A 23,348-nucleotide genomic window follows, 5' to 3' on the forward strand; every position below is an offset into this window, starting at 1 on the left:
TCCAAACCAGGGAACCCCAGGCCACCGATGTGGAGCATGTGAACTTAATTGCTACGCTAGCGGGCCGGTCCCCCATTATGTCTCTTTTTGTCTCCTTATCTTATTGTATTTATTATCACCGTATGGTTTGGTAGCATATCTTAATACCTGGTTGGCAAGTCCCCCTGCTTGCTCTTATTTTTCCCAAAGTTTACTTATCTATTAATGCACCTTTATTGTTCCAGCAGAAATTTTGATTGATTTAGCTCTTAATTTAGTGGTTAATCTGGAGGTAATTGTGTTAAACAGTAATAGTAACAGTAGACATTCATATTAGATACCAATTTATTATGAATGCAGCCAAAGTTTCTCCATCAATATTACGCTTGATGAGGATTTTTGATGTTATAACCATCATCAAATTTATGAAATCCTGTGTCTAGCGTGATGAGGTTTGTTTGTTTTTATCACAAAACGTTGAATTTGGCATTTGCATTTTCTGCATCTACTGAGAAAATTATATGATGTATTCCTTTTAGTCTATTAATGTGGTGAATTGCATTGTGGTAGATTTTTTAGGTGTTAAACTCTTCTTGCATACTAGGGTAAACCTTCCCTGTTTATGATATATTAACTTTTATTACACTATTAGATATGGTTAGCTCATATTTTATATAGGATTTTTGCATATATGTTTATTAGAGAAATGGAGCTGCAATTTTAATACTTGTGCTATTGTTAGCTCATTTTGAAATCAAGATTATGCTAGCCTTGCACAACAAGTTGTACAAATTTACTTGTTTTTGTAATTTCTGGAACAACCTACAGAAGATAGAAGTTATTTCTTTCTTGAAAATTTGGTAGGACCTCTTGTAAATACACTGGACTTGAAATTTTAGGGGTCAGGAAAAGTAGTAGATTATATTTGAATTCGTTTAACTATTATTGGTGTATTTATATTTTCTATTTCTTCTCACTTTATATTTTTCCAGAAATTAATTCAATCAGCCAAGTTCTCAAAGAAACTAACAGATGACTGTTCATAACATTCTTTTCTTATTTTTTAAAGTTCTATTGTGTCTGTATTTCTTTTCTTTTTTGTGTTCTGTATTTTGTTTATTTGTATCTTCTCTCATCTTGCCAGATGTTTGCCCATTAAGAGTCAGGACTTCACAAGACTGATCTTCTGTAATGTTGGTGTTGTTTTCTACTTCATTGTTTCGCCCTACTTTTCTTTATTATTTCCTTATTTGAGCTTGCTTTGTTGGCCTTTCCCAGCTTCTTGAGTTGAACACTTAACTCATTCGTCTTCAACCTTTTTTGTTTCTTATTTATTTAAAATGAGATACTTCAAAGGACTATTAGTATTATTTTAGCTATATTTCAGTCATTTGATACAGAGTGTTTTTACTATTGTTCGGTTTTAAGTTTTGAATATAATTTTCTCAATAACCCAATTGGGAGTATATTGTTTAAATTCAAGGTACTTGGGAGAGTCTTAACTTTCCTTTTTTGATTTCTAACTGTATTATACTATGGTTAAAGAGCCCAGTCTTTATGATTTTGATTCTTTGGAATTTATTGAAGCTTTCTTGGTGGCCAAGCCCACATGGTCAATTTTTGTATATGCTCAGGCAGGCTAGCAAAGAATAGGTATTTTTTACTTCTTGGAGATATATATATATATGTAGTTGGATATTTTAACGTACTCATTTCAGAAATTAATATATCAATTAGACAAAAAATTTGCAGAACACAAACAATACATTCAAACATATTTATACATAGATTATAAATATGTATGTGCATATGTATATATAACCTGTCTTTTAATCGAATCTGATAGTTTCTTTTTATTAGGAAGTTTTACCCATTGACATTTACTATAATAACTTTTACATTAGGACATACTTCAGCCATTTTATTTCATATTTTCCATTTTCTGCACTTTTTATTTATTTCATTTTCTCCTTTTTAGTCTTCCAGTGGAGGATTAGATCAAGTTTTCTTCTTCTGATTTGAAAGTTATTCTTTCTATTTTTATTCCTTTGCTGGTTGCTATGAACTGAAATATTAGTGTCACCTCAAAATTCATGTTGAACCCTAATCCCCAATATGATGGTATTTGAAACTGAGGACTTTGGGAGGTAATTAGGTCATGAGAGCAGAGCCCTCATAAATGAGATTAGTTCCCTTATAAGAAGGGACATCAGAGAGTTTTCTTCCCCTCTCTCTCTTCTCTACCACGTGAGGATACCATGAGAAGATGGCCGTCTGTAAGCTGGGAAGTGGGCTCTCGCCCAAAAGTGGATCTGCCAGAAACTTGATATGGAACTTCTCAGTCTCCAGAACTGTGAGAAGTGAGGGTTTTTGGTTTAAATCGTCCAGTCTACGGTATATTTGTTGTAGCAACCTGAGCTAAGACACTGGTTATCTCTAAGTTGTGATTTATTTTTTCCATTTATATATAATTGTTATTTCGCTTGTTTAGTTTTGAAGAGGTGAACGTTTATATGGATCAAAAATCCAAAAGTAAAAACATAAATGGTAAAAGTTCTCTCACACTCTCCTGTCCTTCAGGCACCTGATTCTCTTTCCCAAAGACAACCAGTATTATTAGTTTCTTCCAGAGACATTTAGGCAGATATGTGTTTGTGTGTGTGCACGTATACTTCCTCTCGCTTTCTTACACAAATAGTAGCAGTGTACATGGTTCTGTACCTTGCCTTTTTAAACTTTTAACTTAATAATATGTCTTGAAATCACCCTGTTTACCACATGATGATGTTTCTCATCCTTTTGTAATAGCTCTGTTGTGTACTTTGTATGGATTATCATAATTTATTTAATCAGTACTCTGTTAATTAACATTTTTGTTTCCAATCTTTTGCTATTCCAAGTAATCTGTTGTGAATAACTTTGTATGTACACCATTTTACACTATGTCAGGTTATATGAAAAAGTACTGTAAGTAGAATTGCTGTGTCAAAGGATATAAGCATTTATCATTTTAATAGATATTGACAAATTATCCTCCAGAGGGTACCCATATAATTGATCGCCCAGACTGAAATATTTTGATAGTGAAAGGAAGTGCTAATGATAATTACAGTGAGACAATGGGTATAAATCAGACTATCACAGGCAAACTCTTATGTATAGTCTCTCAATCCATATGGGTTCTACCAATTTACACAGTACCAGAAAAATGTGAGAGTGTCTATTTCCCTACAGGTTTTCCAACCCAGTGTGGGGTTGCATACCTTAGTGTTGACAAATGTCAACAAGTAGGTTCAGATACAGGAAGATCAGACATCACTTGAGTACATCAAACAAGTCTGCTGAGTCAGGATTCACAACGAAAACGTCATCAGCATTATCTAGGGACAAGCAGGAGGGTGCGTTTCCAGCCTGCAGCCCTCGCCAGGGAGCACACAGGACTGGGAGGACAAAGACATCCAGCATAAACATGAAACTCATGTTTCCTATTGTGTTCTGAGCGATAAACTGTCTAAATTCATCTGGGCTCATTGTTTCTTTACTGGCCAGTTTCACAAAAGTGTGGCAAGTCAGCCTAGCAGTTACACTGATGTTATGAACTGCTTTACCCACTTGCTGGAGAAGGAATAGAGATGTGACATATATGGCTAGTTGCCCCATTTTCTTTCCTTTTCTCTCATGGAAATAGAAGCTCTGAATCTTAGATGGTCAGTCCCAAGTCTTCCAGAATAAAAACTACGTTTCCCAGCCTTCTTTGAAGCTAGAGGTAACTACACATCTAATATTTGACCAAAGAAATACGAGAAGAAGTAATCTGTGCAACATCTAGAAAGTCTCTCTAGAGGAAGCACACCCTTTCCTTCTTTCAATCCTTCTTGCAAGTTGGAATTCAGAAAAGCTGACTAGAGCTGAAGCTGTCATGTTGGATGATGAGGTAAACACAGGAATAGGAACCATGCTTTTTAAAGCAAAAAGAGAGAAAGATCAAGATAGAAAGAGTCTCATTCTTGACACCATGGAGCCAGCAACCTTGGACTGATGACTTAGACATTGATTTAGGAAAAAAATTAACTTCTATTTTGTTTAAACACCTGTTATTTTGAAATTTTTATCACTCACAGCCAAACCTGATTCTAACAATATAAGAGACATGGAAATGATATTTAAGATGGTTTTATCTGTCCAAGAACTGCTCTTTTCTCATCAGAATTTAGAGAACAATGCAATGTCTCATTGGGTAAACTGAGGAAATTCCCACACTATAAACTTAGCCGGCTTGTGAGCTTCTTCAGGACCTCATTTCTATGGCATACTTCTTTTTAGTCTAAATTTTCTCACAAGACAACCCAGAAATCTGAAAACCACTAGGAACCAAAGCCCACACAAACTAAATGCAATTAATGCATGTCATTATTTTCATCAAAATGAGGTTTATAGCAGCTATTCCAGGAGTCCCTGGCAGAACTTAGACACTTCTTTTGTTCTTTGGGTCGTAATAAAATCAGTTGGTAAATCAAGTACATTTGATCAAGGGTTTATTAAATGATATGTATATATATGACATTCGCATCTCCACTTGGCAACATCAGAGTGAGGTCACTGAGTTTTGTCATTCATCCAACAGACATTTGTTGACTATATACTACGTATCAAGCACTGTTCTAGACACTGATGAGCAGGACAGTCAATGTTCTCATTGATTTCACATTCTATTAGGGGACATGGCCAGTAAATAAGTAGACAAAAAAAAAAGAAGCAATTTACACTCAGTACTGATAATAGCCAAGAAGAAGTAAAGTTTTGAAAATAAGTATTATAAAAAAGATTATCTGCTTTGGAGAGGCTGATTTAAGTTGCATGAACAGGGAAGACCTATTCAACAAGTTAACGTTTGAGCTAAGAACTGAATTAGGAGAGGTTTCCACTCCAAATGCAAAAGTCTGAGGAAAGAGAGTTGCCAGTGGAAGGAACATCTGTGCAAAATCTCTGAGATACTGAGCAAGTGGGTCTTCTCTGAGGAGCAGACACAGGCCAGTTGTGGCTGCAGTAGAGAGAGTGGAGGGGAGAGCAGTGTGAGCTGAGTTTGGAGAGGTTGGCAGGACCTGTTCATTTATTTCTCACCAGTGATGTACTAAAGCCAGCTCATACAGACTAGGGAGAGTTGATTTTTCAGGAGTTTTATGAGCCTATTGCTAAACACATCCATGATTAAAACTAAATTTTGGAAACACAATTAAATAATTTATATTGAAAACAAGGTAATAAATATTCAAAATTCACTAATTCATAATTATTTACTAAATTTTATTATCCATGCTCTGAGGTTGTTTATGCCCATGATATCTGTGTGGTGGAAATGCTACATAAAAATATGCTACTGCACATCTCTTCTCATCTCCGTGTTCACATTGGTAGCTTGAAATCTGCCATAATGAGAATATCTACAGCATGGAAATCAGCAAACCCTATGAATCATGGGTGATGTCAGTGGGTTGCTAAACATTTACTTTCATCCCACCAACTATAACCATGGCAGCAAAGCCACAAGTAGAACTGGATTGAAGCCAGATGCACAGCAATGTCACTCAGAGATTGAAGACACTTTGGGGCCGAGTGGGCTTGGCTATTGGTCAACAGAGCAATGGCATCAAATCCAAGCAGATCAAGGTAAGACTCAGTCTGAAGAAAAATCCAAAGTCAAAGCCAGGGGAGGCTGTTTCCACAGTAAGGCTTAGGAGTAAGCGTTGATACTCAACTGGTCAACCCAAGAGCCACCTCTTCCACAAAATCTTCTCTGACTCACTGCCCTGAGACAGGGGCGATCACCTCTCCTTGGCTCAGATAGCATCTGAACTTTCCTCTATAACTAAACTCATCAACTCTCCTGTTGTCTTGTCTTCACTCTTCTGTCTCCTCCTTCTAGATTAAATGCTCTCAGATCGGAAACCAAATCTTAGTCTTCCTAAATTCCAAGACTAAGCATGGTGCCTGATGCATACTAAGTACTCAATTCCTGTTAGTTTAATCAGAAATGTAAAAAAAAAAATATGCACAAAAGGGCTCAGGGCAAAAAATGTTTGGGAAGAAATAAAAACTTTAGCAATAGGGGAATAATTAAACCATAGTTCTTTTACATAATAGAGGCACCCATAAAAGTTCCTTTAAAATCATGAAGAATTTATCATATCTTAAAATGCACACTATTCAACCAGTGACTGATAAAAGTAAAATATAAGGTCTTGCATTCTCCATTGTGTAAATGTGTCAAGAGGCATACAACAACAATGAAAAAGAATGAGAAAGAGATGTTTTCTCTAGATTGTGGGATTAGGAGAGAGTTTTTTTGTTATCTTTCTACCTTCCCACTTAAATGTATGCAAGGAAGGAAAGCTGCAAAGAAAAAAATTAGCTAGCCTAGAGAATTTGCCCAAAGCCATATTGGATTTCTAATTAGACATAAATAAGCTATCCGCTAGCTTTATTCTTTCCATCTCATTCTCTCGGGGAAGAGAAAGGGACAAATGTTTATTCAGCATTTAAATATTTGTTCTGTGTCAGGGATATTGTGGAGGTTATCTGGTTTAATTCTTTCTACAGTTTAATGAGATAGAGTTTTAGTATTTCCATTGTATGGATGAGGAATCTGAGATATCGCGGTCTTGTGGGATAGGAAGCAAAAGACCTGGGGTGGTGACGTTAGGCTTGGGAAAAGTACCCATCATCCTTTCCTTGAGAGGAGAGGCCTCTGAGGAAGAGAGGGTGGTATAAACACCCCTGTCCACTCAAAGACCCCTGGCCCCTTCAGAACCTCGGTAGGTTTGACCATTTGAAAGCTAGGGTCTTAGCGGCTGCAGTCATTACTCATTGAGTAATAAATTTGGGAAGCACATCTACTGAGGCGAACAGCCCATCAGACTACAGGCTGCTCAGTTTCTTGGTAAGACACATACATGATCTTAGGCATTTATTCCTCTTCTAAATCTTCTGCATCTGTCTCACTGTGGGGGAAGCTGGCTGAACTCTGAGGAGGAAGAGACACTTGGGGGACTAGAAATGAGTGAGATTCATCCATACTACCTAAAAATATTTATTAAGCTTTTGTTGTAAGGCAGGCACTGTTCTAGGTTCAGGGATAAAGCTTTATCCCTGAGTTTATGTTCTTTTTAGAGATGGACATTAATCGAATCATAGGAATAAATTCAAATTTACAATGGTAACAAATGGCGTGAAGGAGTTGTACATGATGCTGCAAGAACTTTTCCACAGGAAGTTATCTCAATCTAAGAATATGAACTAGAAAATATCTAGACGAAAGGGAAAAGGAAGAACCTAGAACTGCCTGGAACCTTCCAGGTGGAAGGACCAGCGTATGCAAAAGTCATGTGGTGGAAAAAATGGGGAACATGGGTTGAAGATGCAGCAGGAGACCTAGGGAAAGCCAGACCATGCAGAGTCTTGCAGACCATGTTAAGGGTTTTTAAAAAGTCTTTATCCTGAAAGAGTTGGGAAGCCGTTGAATTTCATAATTAGAGGGTGCTTCTGTGAGACTCGCATTATCACAAGATCACTCTGGCTGCAGTGTGCAGAGTGGAGTGGAGGGGGAGCAAGAGCAGTTAAGAGGTGGTTACTGTTGTCTAGGTGAGAAATGGCCATGGTGCTTTAGTCCTTGGACTAAAGTGGTACTGAGGGTGGAGAAGAAGAAAATGGAATGGGTTTGAGAAAGGTTTAGAAGGTTGAAAAAAGGAGTCAGTTTAGATATGGTGGGCAAGGGTGTGAAACAGGTCAAAGGTGACTCCTAGGCTGCTGAGTAGACAGAGACAGCAACATTCTCTGAGATGGCTCCATCCCTACTCTTGACGGACAAAAGAGACCCATCTGAGTGGGACTCTCCAGGCTAATCATTGAGAAGATCCCTGTGCAACTGGGACTCATGGGGATATTAAGGTAAAGGAGGAGAACATAAACCTTTATGTGTTATATTTGTAAAAATAATTTCTCTATTTGTATTTTACTTTGTGATTTATGTTTTCAAGTACATTATCTGTAAAATATCAATTATTTTCTCATTTTTAAAATGAGAAAATAAACTCTGAATATTGCAGTTATTTGTCCAAAGTCACACAGGCCATCTAGTCCAACTTCATGCTCTTTTTTGACTTTATTTCAGTCACTAATTCATTCATTCAATATGTTTACCACCTACTCATAGGCACTGAGGCAGATTTGTCATGAAGCTGATGAAGCTAAAGCTTGAGGGACGTGCACCTACCTAGACTCCTCCATCGCTCTCAAAGGGACCCCAGCAATGGTTTCACCTGGTCATATGTAGACAAATATTTTTGTAAAACTTTCCAAAGATAGTTAAACCACAATCTCGTAAGACTGACACCTCTTTCCACCCCAAAATCCTCTCCATCACACTTTTCATGTCTGGTGGCCCAGACATCTTTGGGATTGAACTAGGAAGTTAAGATGAAGATACATTTAGTTTGTGTTTAGTGGCTGCGTTATGTCATTTATAGTCACTTTCATGGATAGGTATTGCTGGTCATCCAGACGTAAGAAAGGTTTCCAGGAACAGTCCTACTGTCCACTGTCCTGAGTCACTGAGTCTTATAGTCTGGGGCCAGAAGTCTTGAGAGAGTGTTCTCAGTTTGCGGTTTTCTTCAACCCCTGGTCAAAACTGTTTCCTTTCTGGAGATCTAACGTATGACAATGTAAGTATAGTTAACAATACTGTATTGTATACATAGAGTTTGCTAAGAGGGTGGATCTTAAATGTTCTCACCACAGACACATACACACACAAAAAAAAGAGAGAGAGAAAAAGAGTAAAAATAAAATGATAACTACGTGAGGTGTTGAGTGTGTTAATTGACTTAATTGTGGTGATACAAATAGCAAAACATCAAGTTGTACACCTCATAGATATACAATTTTTATTTGTCAAAAGTATACTTCAATAAAGCTGGGAAAAAATACTGCATTCTTGGCAACCCTCCTCCCAATAATGAAACAGAATTTTCTTCCTTCCTAGGAATATAGTTGATAATAAAGCATCAACAATTATAAACATATTTTTTGCTTTTTGATAAGAATTTTGTGAAATAAGTTTATCAGAATTCTTGTATTTGTATAGCACAAATCCATAGCAGCTCTACAAACAACTAGCATATTTTTGCATTAAGTAATATGCTTTGAGCATCCAAACTATCAATAATAAAGAGCAAATTTCAATATGTTACAGAAAAAATTGAATTATCTTTTCATTCTCTCTAAAAATAAGAGTAACAATTTTGAAGAGATAATCAAAGAGTGTGCACCAAAATATATAGAAAAAGTTATCGTAGAAGTTTTGCAGACAATTAACTTATAAAAATATGTTAATTTATTTGGAAATTTTGGCATTTTACTAGCTTTATATAATGTGTAATTTGCTTGTATTTTTGTTCTAAGGATATATTCCGTTTTCTACCTAACATTTATAATTTTATATTCTTTTTGTTAAATAGAGCCCTGAAGTTTTATAAGCCTCAGGCTTCCCAAATCTGGATCTGCCCTGGAATGAGAATTATGTGGACAAGACAGGAAAAGTACTCTGCTCACATTTCACTTAAAGTCTACGAGAGGACAGATGATAAAACAAGCACTAACAGCAGGTGAGTGGAGGCCAAGTGCTATGGGAGAGCACAGGAGGTGACCGATCGCCTCTAGTGTGGATGGTGATAGTTAGGGAAGGAAGATGATGCCCAAGCAGAAAGGAGAGGTGAGAATTTCTTAGCTAGAAAGAATAGCCCGAGCCTCATATAGGCATAGCCTGAAATCTTCACTGATCGATCTAGGGCCCATGAACTGCTTCTAATGCAAAGCTTTGATGACTTCAAACAGTTTGGCACTCCTCTTCTGTTACTGCTTCCCTGAATTGGCTTGCCTAGCTTCACCAAGGAGAGTTAGCTCCCCTTTCTTTGGTCTCCCTCAGCTCATGTTAGCATTCTGGTTTTGTGTTCAGAATTGCCTTTTTGCTTGCTTTGTTGCAAAAAGGAATATTATGTGAGCTCCCTGAACACAGGAACTGAGTCTTTTTTTAATCTTTGCATCCTGGAACATACTACATGCTTGGCGTAGAGTAGGTATCCAATAAATGTTTATGCAAATGATGTCTATTGAGCTCCTATCATGTGTCAGACCCTGTTCTAGACACCAAAAACTAACGGTAAATGGAACAAGCACAGTCCTTGCCCTCCTGGGGCTTACATTCTAGTGTCTGTTGAATGAGTGAATGAATGGTAGTAGGCATGCTACACCAGCTCATGAAAAGTGATGTTAGAAAAGGGAGTTGAGCTAGTCAGAGTCTGTCCCCATCAATCCCTCTTCCATAGCTCCAGACTTATCATCCATGGATACAATAGTGTCACTCCTCTGTTTAAAAATCTCTCAGACCATCACACTCAAACTGTTGGTCTTTCATTCAAGGCTTCCCATAGCCCAGTCCACCCTGCCCAACCAACCCAAACCCTTTGCACTCACCAACACAAGGCCCCTGCTCCTCCTGCTCCTCACTCCTGCTTCTCACACATTTGAGAAAATATCCATGAAAAGTTCTTTCTTTCCTGCTTTTTTACTCCCCAGATCCCCCCAGTATATAGTTGTATATTTTAGTTGTGGGTCCTTCTAGTTGTGGCATATGGGATGCCTCCTCACCATGGCCTGTTGAGCAGTGACATGTCCATGCCCAGGATCTGAACCAGTGAAACCCTGGGCTGCCAAAGCGGAGCACATGAACTTAACCACTTGGCCACGGGGCCAGGCCCCATGAAAAGTTCTGACAAGTAAACAACCCTCATTGTGTGATCCATCAATATCAACTGTACTAGATATCAATTAAGTACCTGCTATGTGCCAGGCTCCATTTGTTCCTTGGAGAGAAGACCTGATGGCTTTCCTCAAGACTAGGAAGATATTCACATAAAGAGATCACTACTGGTCCTAGAGAGCCTATGCCAAGTGGCAAATGAGGGGGACATACCAAGAGGGGGAGGATAGTTTTTCTGAGTCTTTTAAATTTTCCAATAAGAGCTTTTTGCATGCCACTTTCTGTATCATACATGCATACATCTTACACCAGTGAAAGAGCTTTAGTCCCACCAAGTTCATTTATTCAATCAACAAGCATCTATTAGCACCTTGTTTCGACACCATGCTAAGTGCTGGACATGCAAAAGGAGGCAAAGCAAAATCCCTACTATTACGGAACTTCAAGGGCAGTGGATTCTTATCCTAAGAAAATTGGGAGGCTATTGAAAAGGTTTGATTAGAAGAGCAATAAGGTATATTATACTTTGAAAAGTTTACTTTTCCTGGGCTGTGATATAAGCACCGTTTCTTTACACTCTGATGCTCCTGACACATTTGACTATGTTGTCTAGTTAGATCATTCTGGCAGCAATTAGGAGGCGATATTTGAGGGAGATGAAACTGGAAGCAGGATGACCAGTTGGTATTGAAATAGGGAAATGATATTAGTGATAGACAGGAGGAAAATGATTTAAATATACACACACACATATATATAAGTTGCATGTATATACTTATAACTGCATAGTTAATTACATATATATAGTTAAGCCTCAGTAATTGTGGAGAGGGTGTCAGTGAGCAGCGAGAGCTTGGGATGACTCCAGGATTTTGTTTTGAGAGTGTGGGTAGGTGACACCAAGCCCTGAAATATAGAACACAAAAGGAGGGAAAGATTTGAGGGAGTCAGAATGGTGAGCCCAGCTTCAAACATGTTGCACTTGATACATCAATGGAACACTGGAGAAGTGATGCAGGTCACACAAGTTTGAGATCCCTGGGAGAGTCCAAGCTAGAAACAAGAATTTGAAAGTCATCAGCAAAAGAGGTGGAAACTAAAACCTAAACACAGCAGGTGTCACCAGGAGACTTTATACTGTGATGGGAAACTGAAAACTAATCCTGAGGAAAAAAATGGTAAGAGGGCTAACAAGGAGTGAAGGAGGAGAGAGGAGAGATTATCAAGAAGAGGTGAGCAGTTGGAGTGATGTCAGCATGATGGTGGAATGAACTTCCCTGGGATTCTCTCCCCTCCAACATACAATGAAAAGGTTGATCCATACTCCAACAGAGGACATCCTAACACAACACAAAAAAACATGCAAGAGACACGCAGCCGTACGACAGGGGGAAGAAAGACTGGGGCCCCCTTGGAGGAGCTGGAATGGGGTAAGAGAAAACTTCGCTCCCTCCCCTAAAGACTGTGATCCACGACCAAAGGAGGCTCTGAGAGGGAAGGAACAGGGGAGGGGATGTCCATTTGCGGGAACATCAAGGACCCCCAAGGGGTCCTTGTGCAGCCTAGAGGCAAGACCTCTACTGGGGCAAGAGATTTTGCAGGGGGTGACCTCATCAAGCCAACACCCCAGGAGATAAGATAGTGAGAGAAGAGTGAGAAAGCCTGGAGCGCATGCAGGAAAAAGCCCCTCTCCCCCCACCCGCCCCGCCACTCCACTGCCTGGGATCTCAACTGAAGGTGGAGGACTCAGAATATGCAGCTCTTGACTCCCACCCAGTGGTGATAGGTGGTAACCAGACCAAATAATATCAGGATGCATAAGGAATGAACCAGCTCTTCTAGCAATATCAAACACTATGTCAAATCTCCAGACTAGAGAGAAAATGACAAATACCCAGAATTCAGTCCTGAGGACACAGAAATATGTACTCTAAATGACAATGAATTCAAAATAGCTATCATCAAAAAACTTAATGAGGTAAAAGAGAATGTAGAGAAACAATTCAACTAGGTCAGGAGCTACTTCACAAAAGAGATTGAAACTATAAAGAAGAATCAATCAGAAATATTAAAGATTAAAGACACAATGGGAGAGATAAAACAAAATAGGGATTCCCTGAACACTCGAGTGGACATTATAGAGGAGCATATCAGCATAATCGAAGCTAGACATGTTGAAATGCTCCAGACAGAGGAGTAGAGAGAACTAAGACCAAAAATAAGTGAAGAAAGTCTCTCAGAAGTATCTGACTCAATTAGGAAATGCAACATGAGAATTATAGGTATTCAAGAAGGAGAATGGAGCAGAAAGTGTGTTCAAAGAAATAATAGGAGAGAACTTCCAAAACCTAGGGAAAGAGGAAAATCCATGTGGAAGAGGCTTCCGGATCTCCTAGATATGTCAATGTAAAAAGACCTACTGCAAAGCATATAGTAGTAAAACTAGCACAAATGAATGACAAAGAAAGAATACTAAGGGCAGCAAGGCAGAAGAAAATAACCTACAAAGGAACCCCTATCAGGCTTTCAGCATATTTCTCTGCAAAAACCTTATAAGCCAAGAGAGAATGGAATGACATATTCAAATCTTTAAGAGATAAAAATGTTCAGTCAAGAATATTCTATCCAGCAAAAATATCCTTCAGATATGATGGAGAAATAAAAACTTTCCCAGACAAACAAAAGTTAAGGGAGTTTGTAGTCACGAGACTCCCCCACCACAAGAAATCCTCAAGAAGGTCCTCATACATGGAAAAAAAAAAAAAGGAGAAAGGGGTTCCAAAGCATGGAGTAAGGAGATAAATAGGTAGACAGAATCAGAATAGGATAACAAATACTCAAGCATAGCATTAAAGAGAATAAGGAAGGAAACCACCAAAAACAAAGACAATCTTTTCAGTTTAACCACAAACTCACAACACAAGATGGAATAAGGTGTGAGAAAAACAACTTAGGAGGGGAGGAGGAAAGGACTGAATTGGTTTAGACTAAGGAAATAAGAAGCCATCAGAAAATGGACTATCTTATACACGAGCTTCTGAATACAAACCTCATGGAAACCTCTAAACAACAAAGCAGAACAGAGACACAAATAAGAAATAAGGAGAAAACAAAGAAACACATCATAAAAAACTACATAATTCGATAGGTATACCAAAATACACAGGATGAGAAACAAAGGAAATTCAGGAGAACCAGAAGACAAATGATAAAATGACAGCATTAAGCCCTCATATATTAATAATCACCCTAAATGTAAATGGATTGAATTCTCCAATAAAAAGACACAGAGTGGCAAGATGGATTAAATAACAAGACCCAACAATATGCTGTCTCCAGGAAACACATCTCAGCTCCAATGACAAACACAGGCTCAGAGTGAAGGGATAGAAGACAACACTCCAAGCTAATGACAAACAAAAGAAAGCAAGTGTCACAATACTTATATTAGATAAAGTAGACTTCAAGATAAGGCAGGCAAAGAGAGGGAATCTATAATGATCAAAGGGACACTTCACCAAGAAGAAATAACACTTATAAATATCTATGCACCTAACATAGGAGCACCAAAATTCATAAAGCAACTATCAACAAATTTAAAAGGAGATATTAATAATAACAGAATAATAGTGGGGGACCTCAACACTCCACTCACATCGATGGATAGATCATCCAGACAGAAAATCAATAAGGAAACAGTGGAATTAAATGAAAAGCTAAACCAGTTGGACTTAATAGACATATATAGAACACTCCATCCAAAACCAGCAGAATACACATTCTTCTCAAGTGTACAAGGAACATTCTCAAGGATAGACCATATGTTGGAAAACAAGGCAAGCCTCTATAAATTTAAGAAAATTGAAATACTAGCAAACATCTTTTCTGATCACAATGCTATAAAGCTATAAATTAATTACAATAAAAAAGCTGATAAGGGACAAAGATGTGGAGACTAAACAACATGCTATTGAACAAGCAATGGATCATTGAAGAAATTAAAGGATAAATCAAAAAATATCTGGAGACAAATGAAAATGAAAACATACCATACCAACTCACATGGGATGCAGCAAAAGCTGTATTAAGAGGGAAATTCATTGCAATACAGGCACATCTTAACAACAAGAAAAATCTCAAATAGACAATCTCAAATTATACCTAATTGAATCAGAAAAAGAAGAACAAACAAAGCCCAAAGTCAGCAGAAGGAGAGAAATAATAAAAGTCAGAGCAGAAATAAACACTATTGAAACAAAAAAAAGGCAGTAGAAAGGATCAATGAAACAAAGAGCTGATTCTTTGAGAAGATTAATAAAATTGACAAACTCCTAGCCAGACTTACAAAGGCAAAAAGAGAGAAAGCTCAGATAAACAAAATTAGAAATGAAAGAGGAGAAATAACAATGGACACCACAGAAATACAATGGATTATAAGAGAATACTACAAAAAACTATATGCCAATGAAATGGATAATCTAGAGGAAATGGATAAATTCGTAGACTCTTACAACCTCCCAAAGCTGAATCAAGAAGAAACAGACGATCTGAATAGACCAATCACAAGGAAAGAGACTGAAACATAATCAAAAATATCCCGAAGAATAAAACCCCAGGACCAGATGGCTTCCCTGGGGAATCTACAAAACTTTCAGAGAGGATTTAATACCTATCCTTCTCAAGCTATTCCAAAAAATTAGGGACGATGGAACACTTCCAAACACATTCTATGAGGCCAATATCATGCTGATACCAAAGCCTGACAAGGATGACACAAAAAAGGAAAACTACAGGCCAACATCACTGATGAACATAGATGCAAAAATCCTTAACAAAATTTTGGCAACCCGAATTCAACAATACAGCAAAAGGATCATACATTATGATCAAGTGGGATGTATACCAGGGACACAGGGATGGTTCGACATCCATAAATCAATGAACGTGATACACCACATCAACAAATTGAGGAATAAAACCCACATGATCATCTCAATAGATGCAGATAAAGCATTTGACAAGGTCCAACAGCCATTTATGATAAAAACTCTTAACAAAATGGGGATAGAAGGAAATTACCTCAACATAATAAAGGTCACAGCCAACACCATACTCACTATATATAATCACTAAGTGGCTATAATCACTAAGACTAAAAATAAAAAATGTTGGAGAGGATGTGGAGAAAAGGGAACCCTCATACACTAGTGGTGGGAATGCAAACTGCTGCAGCCACTATGGAAAACAGTATGGAGATTCCTTAAAAAAACTGAAAATAGAACTACCATTTGATCCAGCTATCCCACTACTGGGTATCTACCCAAACAACATGAAATCAACAATCTAAAGTAATATATGCACCCCTATGTTCATTGCAGCACTATTCACAATAGCCAAGACATGGAAACAACCCAAGTGCCCATCGACTGGTGATTGGATAAAGAAGATGTGGTGTATATATACTATGGAATACTACCCAGCCATAAAAAAGACAAATTCATCCCATTTGCAACAACATGGAAGGATCTGGAGTGAATTACGCTAGGCAAAACAAGCCAGATTGAGAAAGACAAACACCAGATGATTTCACTTATATGTGGAATATAAACAAACACATGGACAAAGAAAACAGTTCAGTGGTTACCAAGGGAAGAAGGGTCAGGGGGTGGGCACAGGGGGTGAAGGGGAGCACTTATGTGGTGACAGTCAAGAAATAATGTACAACTGAAATCTCACATTGATGTAAACTAGTATGAACTCAATAAAAAGCAAAGCTAGGAAAAAGAAAAGAAAAGAAGAGGTGAGCAGTCAACAGTGCCAAACGCTTGGGGAAATCAAATAAGGTAGGGCCTGAAGTACCTATTACATTTAGGAAAAGGGAGCCACTCATGAGCATGTTAGTCTGGATTCTTCAGAGAAACAGAACCAATAGGAGATCTATTTATCTATCTACGTATATATGTATCTATATCTATGTACATCCACACACACATATGTATATGTGTGTGTGTGTGTGTGTGTGTGTATACACACATAGAGAGAGAGAGATTTATTATAAGGAATTAGCTCAAGTGATTATGGAGACTGAGAAGTCCCAACATCTGCAGTCATTGGCAAGCTGGAGACCCAGGAGAGCAGATGGTGTAGTTCCAGCCTGAAGTCTGAAGGCCTGAGAACCAGAAGAGCCGATGGTGTAAGTTCCATGCAAGTCCAAGTTTGAAGGCAGAAGACCAGTGTCCCAGCTTAAAGACAACCAGGCTGAGAGAGTGTGTGAATTTTCCCTTACTCATCCTTTTTGTTCTATTCGGGTCTTCAATGGATTGGGTGAGGTGCGCCCACAGTGGGGAGGTCAATCTGCTTTACTCAGTCTATGGATTCAAACGTTAATCTGACCCAAAGCATCCTTAGAGACATACCCAGAATAATGTTTAACCAAATATCTGGGCACCCTCTGGCCCATTCAAGTTGACACATAAGATTAACCATCACGATGAGGAACTCCAGTGGTGATGAAGCTCAGGCAGGTAAGTGGGAGATAAGTAAATGGAACCATGGGCGTAGATTACTGTTATCGGAAACTTGACTGAGGGGTGAAACTGGTCATAAGATCAAGGAATGAGTTGCCTGTTTTTTAAGATGGGAAGGTAAGCATTTTATAAGTTATAAGTTTGTGGAACAATCAATCACACTTTCCAGATTGAGTCGGAGAGAGACTAGACTGGGAAGAAATAGATCTTGGGAAAGGAGATTAGAGAGAGGTACAGCAGAAGTGGGAACCAGAAGGAATCAGAGGGGAGGATGGAAGGTTCAGATTCCAAAGGTGGAGCTGCTCTGGGTGTAGCAAAGTCCAAGATGCAGCTTTGGAAGAGGTGGATGAAGGGAGGAGGAGGTTAAGCCTGCCGGAGTCTCCAAAGTCAAGGAAGCGAAAGGCTCCATGTTGAGCAGGTTGGTCCCATGGCCCTTTTCTTCCCACTGCGAGTTGGGTCCCGTTCATCAAAGACCATCTCTGCAATAACTCACCAGTCCTTTCCACCCTCCTCAGAAGTCACCAGACATCCCTTTACCCAAAGAAAGGATATTTATAGGACTCGTGTAACTTTATCAGAAGAGATTTGTTCTTCACGGGTCTGAGTAATGGAGACTGTGTTTCATCACCTCGAATACCTCTAGATAACTAGTTCTCCAGCTTCTACGTACAAAAGGACTACTCTACAGCTTGTTTAAAAGGCCGATTGCACGGATTCTGACTTGGTGGGTCTAGGATGAACCTTCAGAATCTGAATATTAACAGGCACCTAATGTGGGTATTGTGGGGGGTTGAACTGAGTGGTATGGAGTAGAATTAGTAGAAGAGATTCGTGGTAATGTATGAGTCGAACTGCAAGATTTTCACGCAGTCCTCGCTGCAGTTCGAGAAATAACCGGCAGGTGGCGAGCGACTCACGCAACCCGCCACGGAGGACTTCGAGCTTCCTAGGTCCCCAAACCCCAAATCCCAAATCAGAAACTGCTCCAGCAGTAGAGGGAAGCCCTGTTACCCAAGCAAAGCCGTCAGCGAGAGTGGTGAGTTTCTTCTTTTCGCACGTGAATCCCGATGAGGAGCTAGTGGCCCACCTCTTACACTTGTCCCTGGGGCTAAAGTCATGCTGACCCATGACGCCGCCTTCCGGCCATCAGAAGCCATAATCCTGGCACCAGCAAGGACTGGTGTGCCTGGTGAAGCTGTGGGTGAGGTCATTTACTCCCTACAGTTTCTTGCTTTAGGAAAGAAGAGCAGAAGACGTTTGTCTGCTTAGAGGGGAGCTGTTGCCACCAGAGAGTCATGTGGTCGTGCCTGCATTGTCTACAGGGGCAGCACCTCACTCAGCCCTCTCACACTGTAGAAGAACAGCCTAGGGGAGTGTGAGCAATTTCCCCCGGGACACAGAGTTAGGAAGTTCCAGACCCTGGAGTCCCTCTGGACTTCAAGTGACTTGCCTTCTCACTGCACCTAACACCAACAAGTGTTAAAAGTGTGTGTGTATGTGGCGTTGGTTAGAGTCTGCTCAAGACTTGTCGTAGAGGAAAAGCTAAGGGACCACCATCTCCTTGGGGAAGAGAGACTGGATGACTTTGGGATGTGTTTGCGTAACAAGTCCACCCTTTTGTACCTAGACTGTCTATTTATTTGGGGGTAACCTGGTGGACTATTTGGAGGAGGGTGGGAGTCCAAAGAGGAATGGAGCCTGAGGGAAGCGGGCTCTCCATTGTTGCCCCCACTGTGTGTTTAATGCACCTTCTTCTCTTATACACCGCCTTTTCTGTCGGCTAAACTACAAGCTCATCCAAGGCAATGATTGTATTCTTTATCTACAATTATGTTCAATAGTTATTTCATGAACCAATGAACATATCAACCTTGATCATTTGACATCAAAATGGTATTTTCGAACATCTTAGATGAATAGCGCATACCTTCTGTTAGGTATTTCAATATGCTTGCACTTATTTAGTAACGCCTGTTAAATGCGTTCACTGTGTGCCAGGCATTGTTCTCAGCCTTTTACAAATACGAACTCATTTAATTTTGTTTTTGTTGCTGTTTCTTTAAGTTTCCATGTCAACGAATATCTGTGTCTTATAAATCACCTTGTTCCTCTCCTTCCTCCTCCCCAAAAAAGTACCCAAGCCAGCAGGGTTGCATAGCGGTTAGGTTCACACACTCTGCTTCAGCGGTCAGGGTTCTCGGGTTGGGATCCTGGGCCTGGACACAGACACTGCTCATCAAGCCATACTGCGGAGGTGTCCCATGTACAAAATAGAGGAAGGTTGGCACAGAAGTTAGCTCAGGGCCAATCTTCCTCACCAAAAAAAAAAAAAGAAAAAAGAAAGAAAGAAAGTACCCTGCTGGTGGTGCAAATACTAGTCCTGAGGAAGAGTGGTGGGAGGGAGGGAAGCGTTAACTGGCCGACCTGGAGCAGGTGCACAGTTTCCCAGGTGGACACCTTGCCCTGGCAGGCTGCTTCCTTCCTAACTTCTTGGGAGCAAAACTTGCCCTGGGCCCGCAGGGCCAACATCCAGGTCTGCACAGAGAGGGAAACGGCTCGCAGCCGCCTGCCTGATTTATAGGCCGGAGCGTTCCCGGGCCGCGCCGCAAGGAGTCGGGCTGAGCTCGGACTTTGGCGAGGTGATGATGGACACAGGACACGTGGCCACACAATGGGGACACACGACTGACCTCAGTCACTTCGGCAAAGTGCCCCTGCTTTTGGGAGGCGGCAGGACCATTTCAGGAGCTCCAGGGCTCCGGACGCCTGCGCTCCTCGCCCCAGCCGGTAGCTCCCCTCACCCTGCAGAGCGCAGAGAGCACCTAAGGGCGCGCTGGCCCCCCGAAGCGCTCAGGGACCCCCGATCCTGAGCTTTAACTTCCTTCCCCGAGGATGGGAGTCTTGGTGCGTTCCACACTGTGTAAAGAAAGGCATACGAACCGTCTCCACTCGAGGGCTGAGACTGGACGGGACGCGCTGGGAGTGAACTTTCCCGGCAGGTCAGATTTAGGCACCCGGGGATTTTGTGACGTCACGATGCGGCCGGTGTGGGGGTGAAAGACCGAGGAAGGGTCAAAAGAGGGTGGAGTGTGTGTGTTGTGCGTGTGGCAGGAGATAAGGGAGAGGAGAAGAAGGGAATGGAGGAAGGGGACAGGGGACGCATGAATTTGAGAAGGAGCAATCAAGTTGGGGAAAAATAGCAGGACTCTTTTTCTTCCCTCCTATATGCAAACTGTCACCTTGGGTTAGCGTGAGCCCTTATCTGGCTCATTAGCATGAGCTGTGGCTAACGCGCTTAAACCCTCTAATTATTTATTATGCCGTCACGGAGCGGGTCGAAACCCCGGGGCGCACTTGCGGGAGCGGCAGAGGCGGCCCCGCGCGGGGCTGGGGCGCGGCGCCCAGTCTGGCTGGACGACGCTCCCGGGGAGAGACCCTCCACGCCAGGAGCCCCGCAGGGCGCTGCTCTTCAGAATTGCTGGGATGTATCAGAAATGCCCTCTCCACAAGATTCACCCCAAGGAGGGTGGTGCGGCGCTTGTTTCTCTCCTCTACTACTTCCGCCGGTTCTTGTCTCTTGCTAGCTCCAAAGACTGAAGTTGGAGCAAAGGGGAACAATATTTCTGCGAAGATGAAAGCCAAACCAGGAGTGGGGAACTTGAGCTGGGTGGTGTGTTGGGTGCACATTCCCGAAGGATCCTGGGGAGAACCTAAAGATTGGGCGAGCCTTCTTTCTCTCCCCACGCTCCTGCCCGCCCCTTGTGTTCCAGAGAGTTCAGAAAGTTGGGGGGAAACGCGCTGGGCTGAAAAGCGGCCGCTCACGTCCACGGTTCTATTCAGAAAACAGTTTCAAAATAAGTTAACCTCTGTAGGGTGTTTTTCCCCCTCCCCTTCTAATTGTCCCCCTTTCCCCCGCCCTGTCTCCATTCGAGTCTGTTTTATGTTCTGCGTTGTGCCAACTATTTTATCTTTATTCCTTCTCTTTCTCTGCGGCCATTCATTCCTTTTTGTGTGTGTGGCTTCTCCGGCTGATGTGCGGCTGGTTACCACCCACTGCACGCTCGCTCCTGTAGCTGAGGTGTTTCTATACAAACTCGAGCGTCCAGTTGTCATATTAATTATTACACTGAGTAATGACAGAAATGGTCAAAATAAGGGGAGACTCGAGAGCGCTTTTTCTTGCTGCTCAAAGATTCAGCAAAGAAGCCGTGCAACAAAGCACTAATTGGTCCCCAGAAACACTCCGACAAGGCATGGAAGATAGGTTTCATAGAACCCTGCGATTGTGAAGGGGGAAAAGCTCTGAATGGACCCCACGCTTCCTTTCTAAACTCTCTTGCTGAGCAAAAAATGGACCTCTGTTTGAATACTGCCCTGATCCTTGAATACTATACCCAGCAGAGAAAAAAATGCACCATTTATTGTAAGTTTTTTTTTCTTCTCCAGCTATTCATGGGTTCTCTGTGAAGAATCAGCTGGTTTTGTTTACCGTGAAAGACCTTTACTTTATTTTCATTCTTGGGCGAGGTGGGGAAGGGGGAGGGAAGGAGAGCCATGTGCCTAGACGGAGAGAAGCTGGGCTACTGTAACAAAATAGAGTGTAACAAATCCTACAAAAGTTTAGAATGTATTGATTCTTTGCAGAGCTATATAGATTAACGACTTTCTTTATCCTTATCCGAGGAAGGTATTTAATCATAATGTAAATGGGGCTTTAGAAAAAATAAAGACTTAGCGTTACTCCTTATTTGGAGAACTTCAAAAGGACTGGCTGGCCAGGGTGGCTGCAAATTACCCCCTCCCCCCATCCCCATCTCCCCTCCCACAGTAAAATAATAGTTTGTGCTTTTTTTGTTTTGTTTTTCCAGCTTTTTTTCTTTTCTTTTTAAGGCGTATTGAAAGAGCAAATAGATTTGTTAGAAGCCTGGATTCCTTGATGCAGGTGCGGGCCCGGCCGCTCTGACCAAGAAGCCGAGCCAAGTCAGTGGTTTGTGCTATTCTGCCCACTGAACAGTCCATCCCAGGCCCGACCCAGTTCAGAGTGGGCAGCGGCTTCTGAAGTTACCTTGGGAGGGTGTGCTTGGAGACTGTAGATTATGCAGTTGTGGACTTTTCATTTCCCTGGGGAGGACAGTGTCAAGCACAGGCTTAGAGCCGCATACACCAGGCACAGAGGCCCTGTGTTATAGCACTGGAAACCGAGGATCTTCTATGAATGCCCTGCACACCCACTTTTCTCAAAGTATCCATGGCTTCTGGGGCTTGGTGCTCAATAAAATCAAGGATTGCGCTAACACTCTTGTGTCCAAATCAAGAATCAAGGCCTGTGTTCTCTGGTAATCTCTTTGCTTCTTATGTGGGATCCAGTATAAGTATAATTTTATGAAATGATCCATTCAATGGAAAACCTAGTTTCACTTTTAAGATTAACTCTCCTCCCCTCCAAGAAGAAGCACAGAGGGGGCTTTTTAAAAAGAGATGAGGAGTATCTCCTTTCCAAGAAGAGAAGGGGCACAATTCTGGAGCTTGAGGATTCTGTGCAAGCAAAGCTGGCATTGGCCTGGCCTCGAACTTTGAGTGGAAATTAAGGTGGCAGGAGACTCAGGGCCCCAGGGCCTCAGGTTCACTGGGTAGCAGATTCCTATGTCACTAGGGAAGCCATCTCCCCATGTAGATCCTGGTGCTGAATGTGGAGAAGGTTCAAGATAAGGAGTGGTCCACCTCCAGGATTCCCTCACATAGAAGAGGCAGCTGAAGGTGCAGAAACTAAGGCCCTTATTGTACTGCAGGAGAAAGAGAAACCTTCCCATTTTTCTGAGATGTCTATATTCTGGGTAGGACACACCAAAGGGGGTCAGTGTCCTGCCTCCCCCTCATAAGAATGGCAATCCCTGATACGTGTGGAGGGATTTGCAAAGTGAATTCACAAAGAACATCAGATTTAATTATCCTGACAGCCTTGACAGATAAGCCAAGGGAGTGCCACCTCTTCATTTATGGATGAAGGTATCAAACACTCCTTTTGTGAG

The 23,348-nt window shown here is 41.1% G+C and overlaps 1 protein-coding gene across 1 annotated transcript in view; it reads left to right on the forward strand.

Moving 5' to 3' along the window:
- ASCL1 (achaete-scute family bHLH transcription factor 1) overlaps nt 1-23,348 on the forward strand; it is a 158,092-nt gene that overhangs the window by 128,070 nt on the left and 6,674 nt on the right. Inside the window, exon 3 of the mRNA XM_023631353.2 lies at nt 9,492-9,638. Coding sequence (XP_023487121.2) covers nt 9,492-9,638 — 147 coding nt within the window. The remainder of the gene's footprint in view (nt 1-9,491; nt 9,639-23,348) is intronic.

The sequence above is a fragment of the Equus caballus genome, chromosome 28 (assembly GCF_041296265.1).
Source record: "Equus caballus isolate H_3958 breed thoroughbred chromosome 28, TB-T2T, whole genome shotgun sequence".
In the NCBI taxonomy this organism is placed as follows: Eukaryota; Metazoa; Chordata; class Mammalia; order Perissodactyla; family Equidae; genus Equus; species Equus caballus.